Source organism: Pogoniulus pusillus, chromosome 29 (assembly GCF_015220805.1).
Source record: "Pogoniulus pusillus isolate bPogPus1 chromosome 29, bPogPus1.pri, whole genome shotgun sequence".
Classification (NCBI taxonomy): domain Eukaryota; kingdom Metazoa; phylum Chordata; class Aves; order Piciformes; family Lybiidae; genus Pogoniulus; species Pogoniulus pusillus.
Window position 1 is genome coordinate 17617030 of NC_087292.1, and position 21306 is coordinate 17638335.

General features: G+C 64.8%; 2 protein-coding genes and 1 long non-coding RNA gene across 6 annotated transcripts in view; 1 reads left to right on the forward strand and 2 right to left on the reverse strand.

Moving 5' to 3' along the window:
- LOC135188535 (bactericidal permeability-increasing protein-like) overlaps positions 1–6165 on the reverse strand; it is a 19015-nt gene extending 12850 nt beyond the window's left edge. The window contains exons 1-4 of one of the 4 annotated variants that reach the window (XM_064168014.1): positions 5844–6165; positions 2774–2898; positions 1569–2612; positions 291–1186 (exon numbers count right to left, since the gene is read on the reverse strand). In XM_064168014.1, the coding sequence (XP_064024084.1) occupies positions 291–502 (212 nt within the window). In that variant the 5' untranslated portion in view covers positions 503–1186; positions 1569–2612; positions 2774–2898; positions 5844–6165. The other 3 variants (XM_064168013.1, XM_064168015.1, XM_064168016.1) reach the window with 3 other exon arrangements.
- On the forward strand, positions 366–13506 carry KIAA1755 (KIAA1755 ortholog). The gene is made up of 14 exons (XM_064168010.1): positions 366–449; positions 3878–4075; positions 4589–5876; positions 5984–6121; positions 6759–6882; positions 7286–7379; positions 7901–7987; positions 8504–8620; positions 9175–9273; positions 9456–9604; positions 10451–10589; positions 10819–10941; positions 11784–11975; positions 12057–13506. The coding sequence occupies exons 1-14, from the start codon at positions 447–449 to the stop codon at positions 13008–13010; spliced, it is 3705 nt and encodes a 1234-aa protein (XP_064024080.1). The 5' UTR covers positions 366–446; the 3' UTR covers positions 13011–13506.
- Positions 11851–16912, reverse strand: LOC135188536 (uncharacterized). Its single transcript, XR_010307736.1, has 3 exons — positions 16746–16912; positions 15688–15888; positions 11851–12179 (listed from the first exon to the last, which is right to left on the reverse strand). It is a non-coding gene; the product is annotated as an uncharacterized LOC135188536 (long non-coding RNA).
- Positions 16913–21306: the final 4394 nt, after the last annotated feature.

Consider the following 21306-nt stretch of genomic DNA (forward strand, 5'->3'; position numbering starts at 1 on the left):
CCGCGTCCTCCTGCCGGGGCTTTTATCTGCGGGGATCTGGCACACACGCCCCCATCCCACGCTCCACGATCCCCCCGGCAGGACGGAGCCGCCGCCTGGGAGACACCCGGCGGGAGCTGCCCCGTCCCGTCCCCCGCTTCCCGTCCCATCCCGGCCCCCCCGCCCCGTCCCGGCAGCGTTCCCCGAGCCGCCCCCCGCCAGCCCCCTCCCCCGGCCCGCCCCGCCGCTCTCGCTCTTTCTTCGCCTTTTCTTTCTCTTTCCTTCTTTCCTTTTTTTTTTCCCTTTCCCACCAGAAGAGGCGGAGGGAGCCAGCCGGGGCAGGGGGGCCGGGGCCGCCCGCCCCCAGCTCGGGGCTGAGACGCCGGCGGAGCGGAGCCCGGTCCCGAGAAGGAGGAGGGACGGGAGAGTCGGTGCCCCCCCGGTGTCTCTGTCGCTGCCCGGTGGACATGGTAATGAACTCCTGCTGCTTTCCTCCCCCCTTCTCGTCGGCTCCTGCGGGCATCTGCCGGTCCCGGGGCCTCCCGGGAACGGGGCGGGCATCGGAAGCGAGGGTGGAGGGGGTGGGGAGAAGATGGAGGTGGGGTGAAGGTGGAAGAGATCTGGAGCAGAGGTCGAGGAGGTCGGGTGTGGAGGTGCAACAGGTCAGACGCAAAGGCGGAGGTGGGATGAGAAGGTGGAGGGGGGCGAGAGTGAACGTAGAGGTCGAATGTGGAGATGGAGGTCAGGAGAGAAAGTAGAGGACAGGAGAAAAGTTAGAGGTCAAGAGCACAGAGACGGTGGGGAGGGGAGGTGGGGAGCAAAGGCAGAGCAGGGCAGAAGTGAAGCTGGAGGTCAGGTGTAAAGGTGGAGGCCGTATGAAAAGGATGGAGGAGGCCAGCAGCTGCTTGGGCAGGGCCATGTGGGGCTGCTGCCCACCATGCAAGGTTTGGCAGGGGTCTGGGCACAGCAGGTGGGTCCTGCTGTGTGCCCCTGGTGCGCAGCTACAGGCGGCTCCCCGGGTCTGCCCCGGCTCGGTCGTCCCTGCAGCTGGCACACGTCGGTGCCCTGGCTCCTGGCGATGCTCTGCCGAGCTCTGGGGCTGCTCCTCAGCCTCCTCCTCGTGTCCTGCCAAAGCTGCTGACGGCCAGAGGGAGAGGAATTTTAATTCAGGGCCGGTTCTGGAGCTCCAACCTCACTCCTTCCTGAGCTGGAGGGAGAAAGGAGACAGAGCTGAGTCACCCCACGGCGCTGGGCAGGAGTTAAACCACTTCCCAGCACCGTAGGGCCAGAGCCCAGCTCCCAGCTCTGCTGGTTGGTGTAAAGCAGCTGGAGGAGATGTGTGCTTGGGGAGAAATATCAATCTCCACCTAACAGCACTTGGGCTGATTAAAATGGAAATGGCTTTGCAAATGTAAATCTCCCTCTGCTCCCTGATGCCTTTTGTTTCGCTCCCTCCCTGCAGCTGGCTGGGGCTAATTGGCTGCTTTTGGCTCTAGCCTGGCCTCGGCTTCTCCCAGGAATGCGGAGCTGCCGCCGTGGTTACCCCAAGTCTCCCCTCCTCCAGCGATGCAGGGCTTTGTGGCACTCACTGAAAACCTTTCAGTCTGCATAAGCCAAAACCCTCCTCGGCAGGAGCGGGGCTGTGCCTGGTGTCTCCGTCCCTTGGCTGCTCTCTCCCGGTGCTGGCTCCTGTGATTTCCACTGCCGGATGCGGTCCTGGGCAGCTTCATCCCACTGAGAGGGGACTGGGCTCATTCGGCCTGTCCAGCCCCTGGCACATGGCTCTGCTGGGGTTTGCTGGTGATTTGGGGGACCCCAGACGCTGAGTTTACCCAAACTCAGGCTACTTCTCCCCAGCCACCAAGGCTCGGGAGCACGGGCAGGGAGCTGAGCTGTGCATGCCATGAACCTGGGCAGGCTGCGCTGGGGCTTGGGGGTGGTGTTGTGAGAGACTCTGGGCACAGGAGGGGGCTGCTGGAAGCACCTTGGTCCTGCTAGCCCATGGTCTGTACCCCCACACCACGCAGAGCCTTTCCCAGTGGCGTGGCCAAGCTGGGGAGGGGCTGGGGCTGCCCATCACCTGCTGCCCATTCTGGGGGCATTTGGCTTCCTTTTCTGTTCTCCTTGGCTGTTTTGTTGGTGCACAGGAACTTGGTTGGTAAGAGCTGAGTTGGGTCCAAAGGAGCTGGTTTTGGGACATGCCAGGGCTGTGCAGGGTGACCCTGGGCAGCAAGCTCTGGTGAAGGTCAGTGCAGGCAAGGCTGGTCCCTTCCTCACAGTGTCACCAAGAGCTGGACAGATGCCCCTTTGCAGGTGGTGGTTCCTCACTCTTGTGCTGTGACAAGGCAGGAGCTGAGCTTGGGGGTGCCAGGCAGGGAGGTGGTGGATGCCCAGCCAGGTTTGGTGCTTGGGAGCAAGGCAAGAACAAGGAGCTGGCTTCATCCTGCAGCTGGGCTCTTCCACAGCAAGGTCTCCCATTCCTCCTCGGAGCTGTGTGAGAAGATGACTGCCAAGGGCAGAAAGCCTGGCGGAGGACTGCTCTTGTGGATCAAGGCACCAAGAGGGGACTTGCTCTCCTCCTGCTCTGCCCAGGCTCCATGGCTTCTCCTGCCAGGGCCAGGGGCAGGAGATCTCTGTGTGGAGACATGAGGAGAAGTCAAGCATCACCCAAAGCACGACTGCAAAGTTTGTTAGCTAAAGCTCATTACAGCTCATTAAGATGAATTAACTGAGGCCAGTTTGTCTCCACATGGACTCCCAGGCTGTGGATTAGTTACCTGAAACCAATGCCCACCTGCAGCCGATCCCACCTGACTTTCTGGGTGCCAGTCCAGAAGCACAGGGACAGTGGTGAGCCACAGCTGCCGGCTGTGCAGGGCCTGGCTGGTCTTTGGTACCCAGCAGCTGGCAGAGGCAGCACTGCAGGAAGAAGAGGAGGAAGAGGAGAGATGCCACACTGCAGAGCAGCAGATCCTTGGGCAGACAGCCTGGTCCTGCCCCTGCACCACACAGGCACCAGCATCTCTCCACAGCAGCATGGCACCATTTGCCCACCTGCCCCAGCCTGGTTTGTGGCCAATGGAAACAGAAACACGCCCCCCCCCCCGCCCCGAGGACCTGCAGAAGTCTCTCTCTTTCCCTCTCACCCACGGGCTCACTTAGGCAGCCACATCCACGGTCACCCGCGGCTGGGATTGATGGCAGCCGTCTGACGGCTCCCGCCGGATGCCCGCTGTGCCAGCCGGCCCTGCGCAGCCAGGAGAGCAGGCTTGGAACCCCCAGCCCATGCGTGGCACAGGGCCAGCATCCTGCCCACGGAGCCAGTGCCCTGCCCATAGGGCCAGTGTCCCAGACGTGGTCTGGAAGCGCGCAGGGGAGGGGGCCGGACCCTGGCAGGGCTTCCCAGGAACGGCTGCGGGACTCGTTGGAGCTTGGCGAGCTCGGCGATGAGTCTGATCCGAGCACTCCATCCGTCTTCAGATGTTTGTCCTTCCTCCCATCCGCTGCTGCATTCCTGCTGAGCCCGGCACATCCCCACGCTCCGCGGCTGGCTCGATTAACCCCTTGGCTGCTGCTGCTGCTCCTCCGCACACCCAGCGCTCGTCCCGAGGCTCATCCCAGGATCCTTAAACCGCAGCCCAGTGCTGGGAACCGACCCTGCCCGCGCCCGTGGTCTCGGGTGCGTGGCGCTCGCTGTGCTCTACACCCGGTTCCGCACCGGTTTACAGCCCTAGGAGGTTTGGAGCCTCCTGAGCTTGGTGGCACTGCCAGCGCGGCCGTACCCGGAGCTGGCAGAGACGCGGTGCTGCGTGAGATGGCAGTGGGCACAGGCTCCGGGGCACGGGCGGCACCCCGCTGCGGGGCCGCTCTCCCCACCGGTGCCGCTTTCCTCCCGCAGGACCCCGGGTCGCTGGACGCAGCCGTGCAGAGTGCCCTCCAGGCCCTCTACCCACCCTTCGAAGCCACGGCCCCCACCGTCCTGGGCCAGGTGTTCCGGCTGCTGGAGAGCAGCTTCCGCGGGGATGGGCTCTGCTGCCTGCTCCAGTTCCTCATCCCGGCCAAGCGCCTCTTCGAGCACGTCCGGCAGGCTGCCTGCGTAAGCCAACCTCCCCTTGGGCCACCGTGCCCCTGTGCCACGCTCCTGGGCATCGAGGGGGCTGCCGTCACGCGTGACACCCTGTGCAGCCGTGCCCCGTGCCAGGCTGCAGGCTCCCTCCATGCATGGCTCCCTCCTTGTCCCCGTTCCCTCACTGCAGAGGGGACCGTGGTGTCCCCAGCTCTGGGCACAGAGCCTGGCACATGCAGTCCCTGCAATAAGGGTAGGGGCACAGCCAGGTCACCTCGTCGCAGCCCTAGAGATGCTGCAGTTGGGGTTTGCCCTCTGCTAGCAGGTAGGGAGCACTCAGCACCCTGGGAACGGCTGCAGGCTCGGGGTGGGACTGCAGGACCCTGCTGTGGCTCGGCTCAGGGGTGTGCCACCAGGTCCCTGGGCTCTTCAGTCCCATCAGAGAAGCACAGAGCTGGGCAGTGAGCGTGCGAGGGGCCGGCCAGGAGGGCACGGAGCTGCCGGGGGCTCTCACTCACAGGCTGTGTTCTTCCTCCCCACCAGGCTCCCTACTTCAACTGCATCTTTCTCCACGAAGGCTGGCCCTTGTGTCTCCACGAGAAGGTGGTCGTCCACCTGGCACCGCTCAACCCCCTGCTGCTGCGCCCCGGGGACTTCTACCTGCAGGCAGAGCCCTGCCAGGAGCACTCTGCCCGCATCACCCTCAAGCACCTGTCCCGGGACCTGAGCAGGGTGGAGGAGACGCCAGTCCCCGAGGCCGCCTACCCGCTGCTCTTCACCAACGAGTGGCTGGAGGAGATCAACAGCGCCCGGGACACAGCCCCGCTCCGCACCTGCCTGGTGGCCACCGAGAGCGGCGTGGCCCCGCTGCCCTGGGGCAGGATTGCCACCCCCGAGTTCATCGACAAGCCCAAAGGCGGAGGTGGCAGCAGCCAGCACGGCCCCGCTCCTGGAAGCGCAGCTGAGCTGGCGGCACCCAGCATGACCCTGCCCCGCGGCGCGGTGGACGTCTCGGCGCCCTACGGCAATGTCGCGGGCACCATCCCGGGCTGCAAGGTCAGCCCTCGGAAGCCGAGCCAGGGAAGATACCCAGGCCTGATCAAGGTGGAGCAGGTGGGGCAGCAGAAGGCGCCAGCCCTGCTGGCCATGCCCAGCCTCTACGAGATCATTAGCCAGAACCTGGAGGGGGAGTATGTGGACCTGCTCGACTCCTCCCAGGGGCAGCCGGACCTCCTCTCCAGGTCCCCACCACCTGCCCCCCTGGTGGGGCCGATGGGGACCAGGGCCCAGACAACGCTCGCCAGGACAAATGGGGACCAAGGGGCAGATGCCCGGCCCTGTGTGGGGGCATCAAGCTCGAAGGAGGGGCCCTGTACCCCCTGCCTGGAGAGGAAGCTGGGCCAGGAGCTGGGCACGCACGGCACACGGTGCCGCCCCCGCGACTCCTACCTGGCGGCGCTGCAGAACCCTCTGAGCTTCGGCCCCGGGCTGATGGATGCCATCCTGGAGGAGTCTGACAGCTCCGGCCCCGAGCCACCCCCTGCCACCCCTCGTGAGACCCCCGTGCAGCGCGGGACGGGGGCTGGCAGCCCCACCCCCCTCACCCACCATCCCCACCAAGCGAGTCCCGGGATGCCAGCGGAGGGACGGGCACAGCAGGGCAGCCCCCGGCTGCCCATGGGCTCCAGTCACAAGTTCTCCTTCCTGAGGGGCTCCCGGCTTGGGGCAGCCCCCGGGGATGAAAAAGCCCCCAGCCAGCAGGAGGGGGCCTGGAAGAAGGTGTCTGCCATCTACTCACCCCGCATGGGCAGAGCCAAGCCAGCTGGGAAAGGTACCAGTCGAGCAGGGCTGGGTGCCCACCCGGGCACTGCGGGAGCTTGGGCATTTCCCCGCCCCGTGGCGCATCACCAGCTGCTCTCTCTCCATCCCCGTGGGCAGGTACTGACGCAGCAGAGGAACGGCCCCTTGAAAGTACCAGCTGCAAGAACAGTCCCTCCTTGCCCAGCACCCAGGCGCCACCAGCCTGGCAGGACCTGCACGCCGAGCTGCTGCGCTCGGGCATCGTGTGCCTGCCAGGTACCCACCGGCAGCTCGCTGGGGGGGTGCTGGGGGAAGCCTGCGGAGGAGAAGCAGAGGGCTGCTGGGGGAGGGGAGTTCTGGAGGGCCAGAAAGCTCCCGGGAGGAGAACCTCCTTGCAGCCGGGCAGAGGGGGGAACGAGGCGAAGCAGACAAAGGCTGCCCCGGCAGTGCCCCAGCTGCGGCCGAGCCTCCCACACCATTCCGCGGCAGTGAGGCTGCTCCCTGCGCGCCTGCCAGGCGCTCAGCGCTCGGCCCCTGCCTCTTCCCAGGAGCTGACAAACAGCGACCAAAGCTCGGCCAGTTCCCAGTAAGAGCCTCCCCAGAGCCTCTGCCCTGCCACTTCCAGGGCTGCCGTTGGTGCTGAGAGCCCTCGTGGCCTGGCATTGCCCACCTAGAGGGGACTGAAGCAGGGCGGCACAGGATTAACTCGGGCAGAGCTCTCTGAGCCAGGGCTGAGTCTCCTGAGCTGGGGCAGAGCCTCCCCCAAGCCAGGGCAGAGCCCTCTCCTGCACCCCTCAGCAGCTGACCCAGCGTGGCCAGCAGCAGCAAGGCCGATGGGAGCCCTCCGGGGGCTTGCTCAGGGCTGAAGTTGGCATTGGGCACTGGAGGGGGTCACTGGTCCTTGTTCCTGCAGGCAGCTCGGACAGGCTGGGCAGGGCCCTGCTGCAGGTGAGCACCAGTGGCAGTGCCTGGGGAGCTGCGTGGTGCTCGGGCAGTGAGCTGGCAAGACTCATCCTCTACCTCTGCTCCTTGCCCAGGTAAGGGCCAGCAGGACCTGCAGGAGACCCCCAGATGGTTCCTGCCTCCGGGGTCCTGGGCAGTGCCTGGGCCAAGCTGGAATGGATGCCCACCACCCGGCACGAGCTGGTCTGGGCACATCCCACATGTCCTCGCCACATCCCCAGCCCCACCTGCAGCCACCCCTGTGCCATGCCTCTACCCAAGAGTCTGAAGGACTGGCACTGCCCTCGGCTGGGGCATCCCAGAGGGCTCAGCCTATAACTGGTGGCTGCTGGTTCCTCCCTGCCCTCACCCTGCTGCCCAGGGGCACAGAGCCATGGGAGGGGGCTTTGAGGGGTCCTGCCAGAGGGAAGGGACCCCCCACTTCGTGTCTCACTTCTAACTGGTGCCATCTGCCTCCTGCTGTGTTCCCCCTGCCAGGCAAGGAGCAAAGGACTCAGGGCTGACCGTGGTGGTGGATGCCAGGAAGCAGCCTCCAGCTCCTGCCCTGTTCTCTGCCCTCCGCTCTGCCCAGGTATGCCCAGTCCCATCCCTGTGCCATGGGCATGCCAGGAGGTCTCTTCCCAGGAATGAGTGCTCCTGCCCTTCGAGGTACCTCAGAGGCTCCTCTGTGCCCACTATGATGCCCAGCTGGCAGCAGCCTCTCCAGCAGCCCTGGTGCCTTGGCCTCGGTTTTACCTCACTCCCAGGTTTTGCCCATTGGTGCCATGGTGCAGGTTTGCCATGGCAGTTCCTGGCTGCACCTGGCCTGGCAAACCCTTGCCCCTCTGGCTGCCTCCTCCCCAGCCCAGGTGCCAACTCTCTGTAGGTCTGGCAGTGTTTAAGCAGCTGCCACTTTGTTCCCACCCTTGCTGCTAACTCTGATTTCTGGGCATGACTGCGTTGGCACAGACCATGCCCTTTTACCGTTCCCCATGAAACGAGCCCTGGCATCACAGTGGGTAACGCCAGGGCTGTGGGTCTGCTGCGGTGGCTCTTCCCCACGGGCTATGCTGTGGGCACTCTGCCACGGTGACTCTCGCCTGCCTCCCTCAGAGCGCCGCTCCAGGCTGCATCCACAGCGTGCTGCTGCTGGCCGAGAAGGAGCTGCCTGCCCACCGCCAGAGGGTGCCCGGGGCACAGGTGAGCCCCTCCCTGTCCCTCCCCCTGCCCCCACACTGTCTCCTAAGGGAGCAGCAGAGCTGAGCTGAAAGGAGCTCCCTGCCCTGGGGGGGATACTTTGTCCCCTCACCTGCAGCCCCCAGTCCGCTGCTCAGGGGCTCCAGGCAGGGCACCACCTTGCTAGGGCAGGTCCTTCTGTGCCAGGTGCAGGATGAGGCCCTTGGGCTTGGTGTGCTGCACAGCCAAGTGCTGTCCCAGCTACCTCCAGTGGCCTCCCAACAGGCACTGGTGTAAGTCCAGACTGGAAGGGGTTCATTGCCCACTGCTGCTGGGCTTGCTCAATGCAATGTGAACTATTACCAGGCTGGCATACCTGGCATGGCTCTCCTGGCATGGCCCTGGGCCGTGCTCCTAGGGCCACAGCTCTGTACCTGTCACCCTGGCAGGGTGGGCTGGCCGAGGGGCCTGGGACGGACACACACACTTTGGGAAGAGAGCTGGCACAGTGGCACGGTGCTCACAGCCCCCTCCCCACAGGTGGAGACCCTGGCATCTCTGCGGGCTCTGGGCCGTTTCGTGGACAGCTCCCAGCTGAGCCCGGAGCTGGAGGGGTCCTTCCCCTACTGCCACGGCGAGTGGGTGCAATTCTTCCAGGTGTCTGCCAGCCTGCCCTCAGCTGTGACCTCACCCCCTGCACTGCCCTTGTGTCTGCCAGCCTGTCCCCATGCCCACCTCACCTCCTGCAGTGCCCCTTGTGTCTGCCAGCCTGTCCCCATGCCCACCTCACCTCCCTGCACTGCCCCTTGTGTCTGTTACCACCTCCTGAACCATCACCTCACCTCCCCAACCTGCCCTCCACCCCATGCCCGCTATCACGCAGTGAGCCATGGCCTCACCAGTCCGAGGTGTCCCTTGTGCCCACTGTCACGCTGTGAGCCATCACCTCACCTCCTTGCCAGGCCACCCCATGCCACACACGACTTCATCCCTGGAAAAACAGCAGGGAAAGCATCAGGAAAGCCCAGGGGAGGGGATGGAAAAGCCTCGAGTAGAGCAGGGCAAACCCCTCCTGCCCATCCTTCTCCATGCTCCTTCCTCCTCGGCCCTAACCCAGCACCCCATGGTATTCCCTGGCACCACTCCTCCTCCTCTAGACAGGCTGCCCTCCTGCCCCCAGCCCCACTGACCTGCTGTGTCTCCCCTGGCAGAAGCTGGACCCCTTTGTGGCCGCGCTGAGGCAGGCGTCAGAGCTGCTGCAGAGCTGCATCCAGGAGCTGCATGGCACCGAGGAGCTGGCAGGGACACAGGTGGGGGGCAGGTGCTGAGGCTTCCACCCCTGCAGTCCCCAAAACAGGGTGCAGCTTGTCCCAGCCAGGCACTCCTGGCCAAGGGCCTGGCCCCTTTGCTTGCCCCTCGGGCCCCCGGGTGCTGGCCCAGGAGCTGCCCGGTGAGCACCCAGGTGACAGCCCTGTCCCCCCTCCCTCCGCAGGATGTGGCTGCCTGCATCCAGAGGCACCAGGCGCTGATGGGGAGGGTGCTGAGCGACCCCCAGCTGGTGCAGCTGCAGCGCCAGGGGGGCTCTGTCCTGGCCAGGCTGCGCAGGGAGAGCTCCCAGCTCCGCGCCTCGGCCCACGTCAGGTAGGAGGGGCTGGCATTGCCGGGACGAGGGTGCCAATGCCGGGCACCCCTGGCTCCCCTGCTGCCCACAGAACCACCTCCCCAGGGCCATCTGCGTCCCCAGCAGCACAGCCCAGGGCCGCACTCTGCTGCCTCCTGCCCTGCCAACTGCCTCCCAGCCTGGAGCTGGCATGCCAGAGAGAGCCCCGTGCAGGGTGTGCCGCCTGGGGAGGGGGCACAGTTCCCGGGGGGGACGTTTCTGATGTCCCAAGGCCTCGCTCCAGTGCTGCTTGGCAGAGCCTGCAGCGAACCCTCCAGGCTGGGGCCAGGCAGAGCCACTAGATGGGGCCAAGCCTCGACGGTGCCGCCACCGGCCGGCCGCGCCGAACGGGACCGGCCGCGCCGCGCTTGGCTGGCAATGCTGCACACCCCCGGGACTGTCCTGCCCTCTGTCCATGCACGCACAGCACCGCTCCCTCTGCTCCCTGTGCTCAGCTGGGCCAGGCAGCCCTCTTGCTCCCTGGGACGAGGAGGTGCCCAGCAACTCCAGGGCCAGAGTGCTCCTCTGCAGCATGCCCAGCGTGCAGGGCTTAGGAGCTCGGTGCCCAGCACACCACAGCGAGAGCCCTCGGGCCCCAGGTGGGCTCTGAGGATGTGGAGGAGGTCTCTTAGCTGGCTCCTGGCCTGGACACCACCCAGGCTCTGACCAGCCACACGTCCTGGGTCACTGCCTGCCTGCTCCCTGGCTGCCCACACAGCCACGCACCAGTGCCAGCTTCCACGGAGCTCATGCCCCCTGTTGAGCCGACTCGGCTGGCACCTTCAGCAGCACCCAGCACTGATGCCCGCTCTGCTCCCCACCACCAGGAGCAGCACGGAGCTGGCCGAGCGGCTCTACAGCCAGCTGGAGGAGCAGCTCCATCACCTGGTGTCGCAGTCCAACGGCTGCCTGCAGTGGCTGCAGCTCCTCCGCAAGGCCCGGGAGCTGCAGGCGGAGTTCAGCACGGTGGGTCCCTGGGGTGCTGCTCTGGCTCTGCCCTCCTTGTCCTGGGTGCTGTTCCTGGGGCCAAGCACTTTGGGCACAGCAGGTTCTGACGGTGAAGGAAGCCTGGAGAACAGCAGAGCTGCCTGAGCTGTGACCACGCCTGGGGTGGGGTGCTTGGCTGGGCAAAGGAAAGGGGGGTGCCATGGGGTGTCTGATGCCACCTGACCTCTGGATCTGCTCTTCCCTGCAGCTGGGTTGCTGGATGGATGGAGAGGCAGCAGCTCGGCTGCAGGAGATGGGCACCGAGGAGCCAAACCCTGACAGCTCCCAGGGCTCTGCTGAGCGATTCAATGAGTTCCTCATCCAGGCAACGGTAGGCTGGGAGGGGACATCTGTGACAGGCACCGCTGGGGCACTGCTGCCAGCAGTGCTGGGAGGTGGCTCTGGACACCTCAGCTGGGAATGCCAAGTTAGAATCCACCAAACATCCTTACAGAGTTAGATCTGGGATGAGGTTTGGAGTGAGGCTTCTGGGCACAGCCAGGTGTCCCCAGGCTGGCTGAAGCTGCAGCTCCTGTGCCCAGCTTGGCTGGCATCTTGAGACCACCCTGCCCTGGTGAGGGGAGGGTTGTGCTGCTCCTTGCTGTGCTGTGGGCTGGAGCTGCCGTTCCTGATCCCTTCTGCACTTCATCCTTTGCAGCCCCATTCCTCCCATGGGGCTGCAGAGCCTGGATGCCCATCAGGCAGCAGATAAGGTGGTGCCCAGCATCAGTTCCTCCCATACCCCCAGAGATGGAGGCTCTTTAGTGAAGGTGCCACAGGGAGGATGAGGCAAGGCTCAGGGCAGGATGGTGCTGGTCGTGTTCAGAGCGAGGCCAGGGCAGAGCAGAGATTTGGGCAGCCCTCAGTTCTTCTCAATGGCTCAGAGATTGGTCAGGCCCTGGCACAGGCTGCCAGGGAGGTGGTGGAGCCTCCATCCCTGGAGGTGCTTGAGAAGCCTGTGGCTGTGGCACCTAGGGACAGGCTGTGATGGCCTTGGTGGTGCTGGGTTGAAGGTTGGACTCGACATCGGAGGTCTCTTCCAACCCGACCGGTTCCATGGTTCTGTGAGACCTTTCCCACGCAGCTCAGCTGGTGACACTGCCACACATGCCAGCGCGGCCGGGCAGTGCCACCCCTGAGCACGGAGCCTCTTCCTCCCTGCCACCCCCGCAGGCTCGGTACCGGCAGGGGCTGGCCCTGTGTCAGGAGGCGGCGGAGCTCCGGGCCGCGGCGTCCCCCGAGGCTGATCCGTTGCGGGCGGCTGCGGCGCAGTTCCAGAGCAAGCTGCTGAGCTTCCTGGGGCAGCTGGAGCGGCGGCAGGAGGAGCAGGAGCTGCTGCGGGAGCTCGGCTGCGTCTCCAGCAAGGTAGGTGCCCGAGAGCTTCTCCCGCGGGAGCGGTGCCGGTAGGGCACCCGTGGCAGCAGCTGCTCTTGTCCCCTTCCCCAGCTGGCAGGGCTGCAGCTGGACTGCGGGCAATGCCCGGCCCGGGCACGGCGTGGTGAGGGCCAGGAGCTGCAGTGCCTGCAGAGCTCCTTCCAGAAGCTGTCGGTGGAGTTTGCCCTGGAGAAGCTGCAGGAGATGAAGGCTCAGGTGCGCAGGATGCAGAGCAGCCAGGGGCTGGCAGCCTGGACCGAGGCACGGCACAGGTACCAGGAGACCCGGCAGGTCCTGCAGGAGATGCTGGCAGAGCTGCAGGAGGCCCGGGGAGCACAAGCTGAAGGGCAGGGAGATGCCTGCAGCCCCCCCGGCTCAGGGTCTGCAGCCCCTCGCCAGGAAGCTCCACTCTGCGAGGCAGCCACCAGCCCCAGGCAGGGGGTGCTGGGGGGCCGGGGGCCAGGGGAGCAGCCAGCGCCCAGGGCCAAGGGGCCAGGCCAGCCCCAGGCCAGCAGCGTTCCCAGCCCCACGCTGGGTGCAGAGCCGAGCTCCCCGCAGCCCCGCGGGCAGGGGCACCGTGCCCCCCACCGCGGCTCTGCTGACACCTCCCTGTCCAGCCCCGAGGGCAGAGCCAGCCCGGGAGCGGCAGGACACCTCGCCCAGGATCACAGCCAGCCCCCTCAGAGGCATCCCTTCACCCTGCCTCCCCGGGCACGTTTTCTGGGTGCTGATCCATCGTGCACCCCCTCTGTGCCCCTCGGGACTGCCTCAGCCCCTGGCACACGGGGGCTGCCTGCAGAGAAGCGGGCAGAAGCCACTCAGTACTTCCAGGTCTCCAGCCAGAGCAGCTTCTCCTCCGAAGACTCAGACTCACAGAACTCCACTGAGGAGAGCCCAGCAGCGAGCCTGGCTTTGCCCCGGGACCTCCAGGGTCCCAGAGCACCTTGTCCCCCCGAAAAGCCCCCCCAGATTGTCTACCTGGAGAACCACCACACCAAGAGTCCAGCTAAAGCCAACGTCAAGTAGAGCCAAACCCTTCCACTCGGGGCTGGCTCTGCCTAGCTGGGGAGGTCTCAGTCGCCAACTGGATGGGACAGCCCCCGCTTGGAGGTGGGCTGCTGAGACCCCGTGCCCAGCCCTCAGCCCCAGAGCCCTCCAGTTCCCAGTCTTAGCACTGCCCCCACCGTGAGACTGCAACAACTTTGGCTCCAGCCTCATGAGGCTCATGAAGCCTCTGCTAGGTGTGCAGCAACCTGTGCCCGGGGTGCAGGACCCCTCCTGGGGCCAGCCAGGTCTGCCCAGGACAGCTGGGAAGCTCCCTGCAGCTCTGCTTGGAGCATCCCATGGGAGCAGAGCTGTGTTTGTGCCCACCAGCCCTACCACCCTGCTAGGTGGTTCCACTGCCCCCTGCACTGCTGCTGCAGCCCTGGCCAGGTGGCAGCGATGGGCATTTTGTTCTTGCACTCTCATTAACGTAGGACTAACATCATTAGTGGTAATAAACTCAAAGGGAAGCACCCAGCATGGTCCTTGTGGAGCAGAATGAAAAGCTGTGTCCTGCCCAGAGCCAGGCTGCCCACCCAGGCTCCCTCCTGCTGCCCCGGCCCAGTGCCAACAGGCAGCCTGTGCCACCACAAGAGTCTCCTGTGCTCCCAGCACAGATGAAGAGAGACTTCTTTAAGGGTGCTGGAGGCCTGGAGCAGGCTGCTCAGAGAGCTGATGGAGTCTCCATCTCTGGAGACATTCCACACCCACCTGGATGTGTTCTTGGGTGGCCTTGTCTGGGTGAATCTGTCTTGGCGGGGGGGGGGCAGACCTGATGAGCTCCAGAAGGTCCCTTCCAGCCCCTGTCATTGTGTGATGCTGCTCAGGCTGTGACCACAGCCTGGTTCTCCTGCCCAGTGCCAGCACCTCACTGCTGGCAGCGTGGTCCTGCTCAAGCCACTGCCGGCTGCTCACCATTGGCCCCTGCCCCTCTGCCAGGCTGCAGCCTTTTGCAGAGTGAGCCTCTCTCCCTTTCTCTGGGGTCCCAAGGGCAGCCTCCACCCCTGGTTCTCACTCCTGGTGCAGGGCAGGGTGGTGCCACCCTGCCCAGCCTCTGCACTCGCTGGGCACAGCCTGTCCCGAAGCTGAGCTCGCTGTGACCTCACCGAGCACCATCCAAAACAGCCCAGGGGCCCCGGGGGTCCTGCCCCCGCGGCACATCCCAGAGTCGCAGCACCTGCTTGGGCGCCCCAGGCAGCGCCGTGAGCTCCCGGGGCCAGCGAGGAGCAGCCCCGGCTGCGGCAGGAGCCCAGCGCTCTCCTCCTCCCAGCCACGGCCCCCACGGGTGCTGTGCCTCAGCCACGGGCCCTTGCCCATCCCAGTGCCTGGGCGCATCACTCATACCCCCCTCAGCCTTGTTTTTGCCAAGTCCCCGAGCCCAGCCCCGCTGAGATCTTCTCTGGAGGCTGCAGTCACAGCCCCCCCCGAGCCCCGCAGCGCAGCCTCCTCCTGCCCGAGTCATTAACCCAGAGCCATCCCCGCCTGCTCCCCAGGCACTGCCCTGGGGGCCCTGCCCGCCCCCCGCCCAGGGGCTGCTCTTTTCTCCTTATGCCTCAACTCCATCTCCTCCAGCGCAGACACCAAGGCCCCCCCCAGCACTTCTGTCCCTGCTGGCCGCCGCCTGTCCCCTTCCCAGAGAGTCACCGGGGCAGGTCCGCACGACCCATCCCGGGTGAACCCAACCAGCCTCGCTGCAGCAGCCAGCGTCACGTCCCGAGTGTCGCCAGCGTCACCCCGGCCAGGCCACCCTCCCCAGCCTCTTCACAGCGGGACGTTTGCTCTTGCCCAACCATCCGGCCCGGGGCCAAGCCTGAAGTGCTCCACAAACCCCTCCGGGGAGCTGATGCAACACAGCCCTGCAGACGGCGCAGAGGACGCCCACTCCTGCCCCGCCTCACTGCCAGCCCCCCCGGGCTGGCTGTCCCCACGCCGACCTGCTCCCCGTGCCCTGCCACCCCCACCCCCGAGCCTGCCTGCACAGCTGGCACACGCTGGCACTACCACTGCACACACAACTGGCACCACCACAGCACACACTGGCACTACCATTGCACACACAACTGGCACCACCACAGCACACACTGGCACTGCCATTGCACACACAACTGGCACACACTGGCACCACCATTGCACACACAACTGGCACCACCACAGCACACACTGGCACTGCCATTGCACACACAATTGGCACCACCACAGCATGCTGGCTCCTGGGCATGGGCACTCTGTGGGCACCTGCACAATGGAAGGCAGCTCCCAGCCCAGCAGGCATGGCTGGGATCAGCTGGGCTTGAGCTGCCCCAAAATCCTGGCAGCTGCCTGCATCACCCTCCCTGGCATCAGAAGGTCCCCTCCACCAACTCCTGCTTCTTGTGGTGCCCAGGAAGTTCCCAAATAGCCAAGAATTAACCCCAAAGTGCTCTGGGAATGGGAGAAGAGGAAGAAGAGGGATGTGAGTATTACTGCTGCACTAATACTGCCTGGCAGCATTGGGTGATGCCAGCACAGCAGCCCATCACTGAGCCTGGGCATTCCTGCCCATGACAGTTGGATGGCAGCTCCAGGACAGGCCTGAGGGGCACAGCTGCCCCAGAGGCCAGAGCTGAATCCAGCGAGACCTGGATGTGGGATCTGAGACAAAGCTGGGCAAAGCAAATACCTGGGGGCAGAGTGGGTGTGGGGCCATGCCCAGCCTTTCTTCTGCTGCAAGTGGAGGTGAGGCTCTGGTGGCATCAAGGGGCAAAGCCAGTGAGCTGGGGCAGCTTCTGGTTGTCCATTCCTGAGCAGCAGCAGTCACTGGGATGTCCCCACTGTGGGTTTGAGATTCCTCACATTAACCTCCTGATTCCACAGCAAACTCCTGAAGAGAATCAGGGCAGTGGTGACAGGAAGGGAAAGTGCCTCACGTCTGCCACACAGCCCCCAGCACCTTGCCAGCAGGTTCCTGGGGCTGAAAGAAACCTCCAGGGGCCTCCCAGTGCCACCCCCTGCACTCAGCAGGGACATCCTCCCCTACAGCAGCTTGCTCACAGCCTTCTGCAGCCTCACCTGGAGCAGCTCCAGCCAGGAGGCCTCAGCTCCCTCCCTGGGCAACCTGCTGCAGTGCTCCAGCAGCACAACTTGTTCCTCACCTCCACTCTCAAGCTGCTCTGCTCTCATTCCAAACCACTGCCCTCAGCCTGTCCCTGCTGGCCTTTGGGAGCAGTCCCTCTGCAGCCTGCTTGTAGCCCCTGCAGGTCCTGGCAGGCTGCTCTGAGGTCTGCCTGCAGCCTTCTCTTCCCCAGGCTGCACACCCCCAGCTCCCTCAGCCTGTCCCCAGAGCAGAGCTGCTCCAGCCCCTGAGCATCTCCTCTGCACCAGGTCCATGTCCTTCCTGTGCAGAGGGCTCCAGAGCTGGGTGCAGTGCTGCAGGGGAGGTCTCAGCAGAGCAGAGGGGCAGGATCCCCTCTCTCCACCTCTGCCCATGCTGCTTTTGGTGCTCCCAAGGATGCAGCCCCACAGCAGAGCATGAGGCACTCAGCCATGGGGCTGCAGGCACAGCCATGGCCAGAGCCCATGCAGACCACAGCACAGCTCAGCCTGGAGCTCCTGGAGCCAGGAGCAGAACCCTCTGGCAGGGCTGTTACAGCTGGGGAGCTCCTGCTGTGGAACTGGCACAGCTGGCACTGCCCAGCAAGTGCCTCCTGCCCTGATGCCTTCCCCAGTGGCAATGCCTACCTCCAGGAACCAGGCTGGCACTGGAAGGTCGCTCTAAGGTCTCCCTGGAGCCTTCTCTTCTCCAGGCTGAACATCCCCCCTGGGCTCCCTCAGCCTGGAGGCATCTGGGTGGGAAGGTGCTGCCATCCATCCAGTGCAGCTGGGAAGGGCCTGTCCCCTCCCCAGCCTCCCCTGGCCAGGGAAACAAAAAAAAAAAAAGAAAGGAAGAAATGAATTTGGGGCTTTGGAAATTGTCGATCTCAGGGTTGGAAGAGCAGCACTTCCCGTGCAGAAACAGCATCCCCCTCCAGAGCAGATGGAATTCCAATCCCTCCCAGACAAACAAAGCCTTTCCTGTTGCTTTTCTTTTTCCAAGAAGGGAGAATAATTAAAGGGAGGGGAAAAAAGGGGGGAAAAAAAACAACAAAAAATGTTAACAATTATCTCACAGCCCTGAGCTTAACTGATAAGAGAGAGAGGGAGAGGGGAGAATTCCTGGCCCCTGGCTGGAGAGCTAAACCTTCCCTCCAGAGGAGCCCTCTGCTGCCCTCAGCCTGGCATCTGCCTGGGCACAGCTGAAGCCCTCCGGCCCGAAAAGTGTTTCTGCAGCGCTCTGCAGAACTGCTCTGATCTCTGCCGAGCCTGATGGATGGCCCCGAGCCTGCCCCGCCAAGCCATAACCTTTCAGGGACTTAATCAACGCCCAGGTCCCGCCCGTGAAATGGCAACATCATTTGTCACAGGGCAGCAGGGGGCAGCCAGCTGAGGTGGCAGGGGTCTGGCTGTGCCAGCCCTGCCCATGGAGGGGAGCTCCTGTAAGGACCAGAGAAAGACTCCCCCCCCGAGAAGGGACAAAGATGCTGAATGGACAAAACCACCCTGGAGGCGCAGGTCAGGTGAGGATGCCACCCGCGGGGTCTGCCCTCCTCTTCCTCGTAGAGGCTCTCGGGGACAGCCATCTCTCCCCCAGCGCCGAGCAGCCGGTACCAGGTCAGCACCGAGAGCCGGCCAAGATCAACAACTCTTCCTCCTCCTCCTCACTGCTGGGTTCCCGTCAAGCCCTACCCTGCAGACTGCGGGGGCAGGAGGGGGTCGCCGGATTCTCAGCCGCGGAGATGGAGAGAAGAGGAAGGAAGCAGCAGACAGGGCAGGAGTCACCGAGGCTGGGACCTTCCCACGGCTGTGCCCTGCTCCTGGGCAGGGAGCATGGGCAGTGGGTGGCAAGGTAAAGGCACAACGACAAGAGGGACAACGTCAGCCCCCCCAGACAGCACCCCCCGACAGTTCTGGTGCCAGTGGAGCTGCCAAGGGCCCATTGGGGCAGCTCCTGGCACTGGGGCTCAGCTGCAAGCAGGGGGGTTGGGGCAGGACCAAACTCGTGAGGCTGCAGAAGTGTGGTTGAGCTTGGACCTGCCCTTCTGAGGGCAACTGGAGGGCAGCCCTGGCACCGGGCTTGGCTTCAGCAGGTAAACACAGCAGGAGGCACCTGAAAGGCAGCACAAAGCCAGCAGCTCCAGCACCCCAAGGGCTTGGAAGTGGCTTTGAGCAGGAATGTCCCGAAGCAGCTTCCTGCTCTCCAGCAGAGCCAGCTTGGGCCTCTCCTGCTCCCAGCCCAGGTGGCTGCTGCTCCTGGGGGCACAGCTGTGAGAAAACCCAGAGGAAGCAATGCCAAAGGAAACCTTCAAGGGTGAAAGGTGGTGCCAAAGGGTCACACTCCGAGGGCCAAACCTAACCCCAGTCTGGCCCAGCCAGCAGCAGGCTGCTCTCCAAAACCCCATCTGGGCCCCAAGAGAGGGGCAGCTGGCAAACACCAACGTGCCAGTGCCTGTCCAGTGGCCCACCGACACTGCTGAGGGCACAGAGAGGTGCAGGGCCCCCCTGCATGGGGGCAGCATGGCACCTGTGTGCCAGTCCCTAGGACCCTGGTGGCCTTGGTCACCGCATCTGCTGGCAGAGGAGCACAAAGTCACCACACATCTGCACTGTGGTGGGCAGCGTTTGCCACCCAACCACCCTGCCTGCCATGGGGTGGGGGAGAAGGACTCGTGGGAAGAAGGAACTGGTACCCAGTGAGCTGCTGGGAAAGGGCACCAGGAGAGGACAACTCACCTCCCACCAGGGTCAGCCAGTTCAGAGTGCAAACCACCCAGACCCTGCTCACAGCTGCCCCAGCAGGGGAGAGGGGTCTGACCAGCACTGCCAGCAGCAGGACCAGCCTCATGCCCACCCCCTCTCCTGTGCCACAGGGCCCGGCCAGGAGCTGGGGCCAGCACTGTGCCATCCCACGGCCAGCAGCACAGAAAAGCTGGAGACGGCTGCAGGATCCATGCCCCTTGCTCACCTGCAGGTGCCACTGCCCCGGGGGGTGGGAAGGAGCCATGCCAGGGAAGCCTCTTCCCCTGCCCCAGCCCTCCTCACCCCTCCCCAAGCGTGGAGTCCAAAGAAGCCAAGAGCCAGGTGAGGGCTTTGGGTTTCTCCTGCCTCCTAAACACAACCATGGCCACGGCCTGAGGACACAGAGGGTGACACAACCAACCCCTCCTGAGCTCCCCCCGGGCAGGGCTCGCCGTGCCTAGCCCCAGGCCTTTCCCGGGAAGCTGCTTATCAGCTCCTCCCTCCACAGGGATGCTGCTCCCAGCTCCGCGCTTCTCCGCGGCAGCCTCCGGCTCGCTGCGTGCCAGAGCAGTGAGCCCGAGCCCAGCACCATGGCACTTCCCTCCTGCCTGCTGAGCCCCCCACGGTGGGGGTTCTCTGACTGGGCACCCCAAGGCAGCTCAGCTCCCTGGACACAGCTCTGGCACGGGTGCAGGTGGAAAACCACTCTGCTTTTTCCCGGGAAGTGCCACTCCTGCCAAAGGAAAGGCTGCCCCTGCCCTGCGCAGCGGCAGCACCGCCCATGGCCGGGAACAGGAGCCCCTTTGTGCCAGCTCCAAAGCCCCGCCGCTGCAGCAGCCCTGGCACGGTGCCAAGCTCATCTTGCTCAAGGGCTGGCCCAGTGCCAGAGGTGCCCGCGGCGACCGAAAGCCCCAGCCCAGGAGCAAAGCCCTCACACAGCTGCTGCCCCTGCCCCGATCCGTGATGCCCGCCTGTGCCACGGTCACTGCCCACGTCACACAACCACGGCCCCGGCCCGAGGACACAGAGGGTGACACAACCAACTCCTCCTGAGCCCCTCCTTGGGCAGGGGTCGCCGTGCCTGACCCCGGGGCTTTCCCGGGAAGCTGCCTACCAGCTCCTCCCTGCACAGGGATGCTGCTCCCAGCTCCCTCTCTTCTCTCATCTGCCAACCTGTCCTCCCCCAACCCAGGCTGGGGTGCCCTCACCCCCACTGCCTGCCAGCACTGCCCAGCCCTCAGCTCCATCCCTACCAGGTGTGGGGCAGCTGCAGGTGTTTCCTGCCCACTTGTGAGCTGTTTTGCCCTGCCCACAGAGCCGAGCCCCGTTCCAGCTGTGGTGTGCCAGGGAGCCACGAGTGCTCCCCAGCAGCAGCAGCAAACAGCTTCTCACCATCGAGCCTTTGCCCAAAGCCATCCCGGCCCTGCCGCCCCCTTCCCAGACCCCCACACCCCGGCACAGAGCCCGGGGCAGGGATGGGCTGAGGTCGGGCTGCTCGCTGCAAGGCTCTGGGAGCTGGGGTGGCCAGGCGAGGTGGGGAGCAGATAGGTCACCCCAGCTTCGGGCACAGCCCTCGGCTCTGCGCAGGGGTCGCGCCGCGGGAGCAGCCCGGGGCGGGCGGCAGGGCAGAGCGGCTGAGGGCGGCTGAGAGCCGAGCCGGGCGATTCCGAGGAAGACACTGTCCCCTTTCAGGGCTTGTTTATCTGCCTGCACAAGGGACTGAGTCAGGATGTGATGTGCGGGCGCAACCGGGGGCTGCCAACCTCCCCAGCACACACCCAGGAGCGCAAACAGAGCTCTGCCTGCCCGGGGAGGCTTTGAAGCAGCGCCAGGGCTGGGGTGGGTGCGAGGGAAGTCGCAGTCCCCTGCTGAACACCTTGAGCAAATGAGAGGTTGCTTTGGGCATCCAGCCCTGCAAACAGCCTCTTAATACAACCTTGTTAGGAGAGCACAGAGGGTAAAAATAAGGCTGCTGGTGTGGTTGGCCTCCCGTGGGCAGCATTTTCCAGTGCCCAGGCAGACAAATGCCTCTGAGGTAGGTGGAGGGGAGTGAAGTGGGCACTAAAACTGGAAACGAGGGAGGTTTCCTCTGGCTGAGGTGGTGAGGCCTGGCCTGGGGCTCCCTGGACAGCCCTAGGGGACAGCAGGGCTCCCGGCTCTGCCCACTTCTGACAGAGGTGCCAGAGCAGGCACAGACACTGCCAGCAGTCCCTGCTCCGTGCTTGGCCAGACAGGCAGGCAGCAGCTAGCCCCTGCAGCCTGGCCAGTGCCACTCACCTTGGCTTCCCTGGCCCTGGGCACTCCCAATGCCCTGATGAAAACAAAGTGCCATGGCAGAGCCATCTGTGCCAGCTTCACCTGGAGCAGGACAGCCTGCCCACAGCTGCCCCAGGCAGCGCCATGGCAGAGCCATCTGTGCCACCTTCACCTGGAGCAGGACAGCCTGCCCACAGCTGCCCCAGGCAGA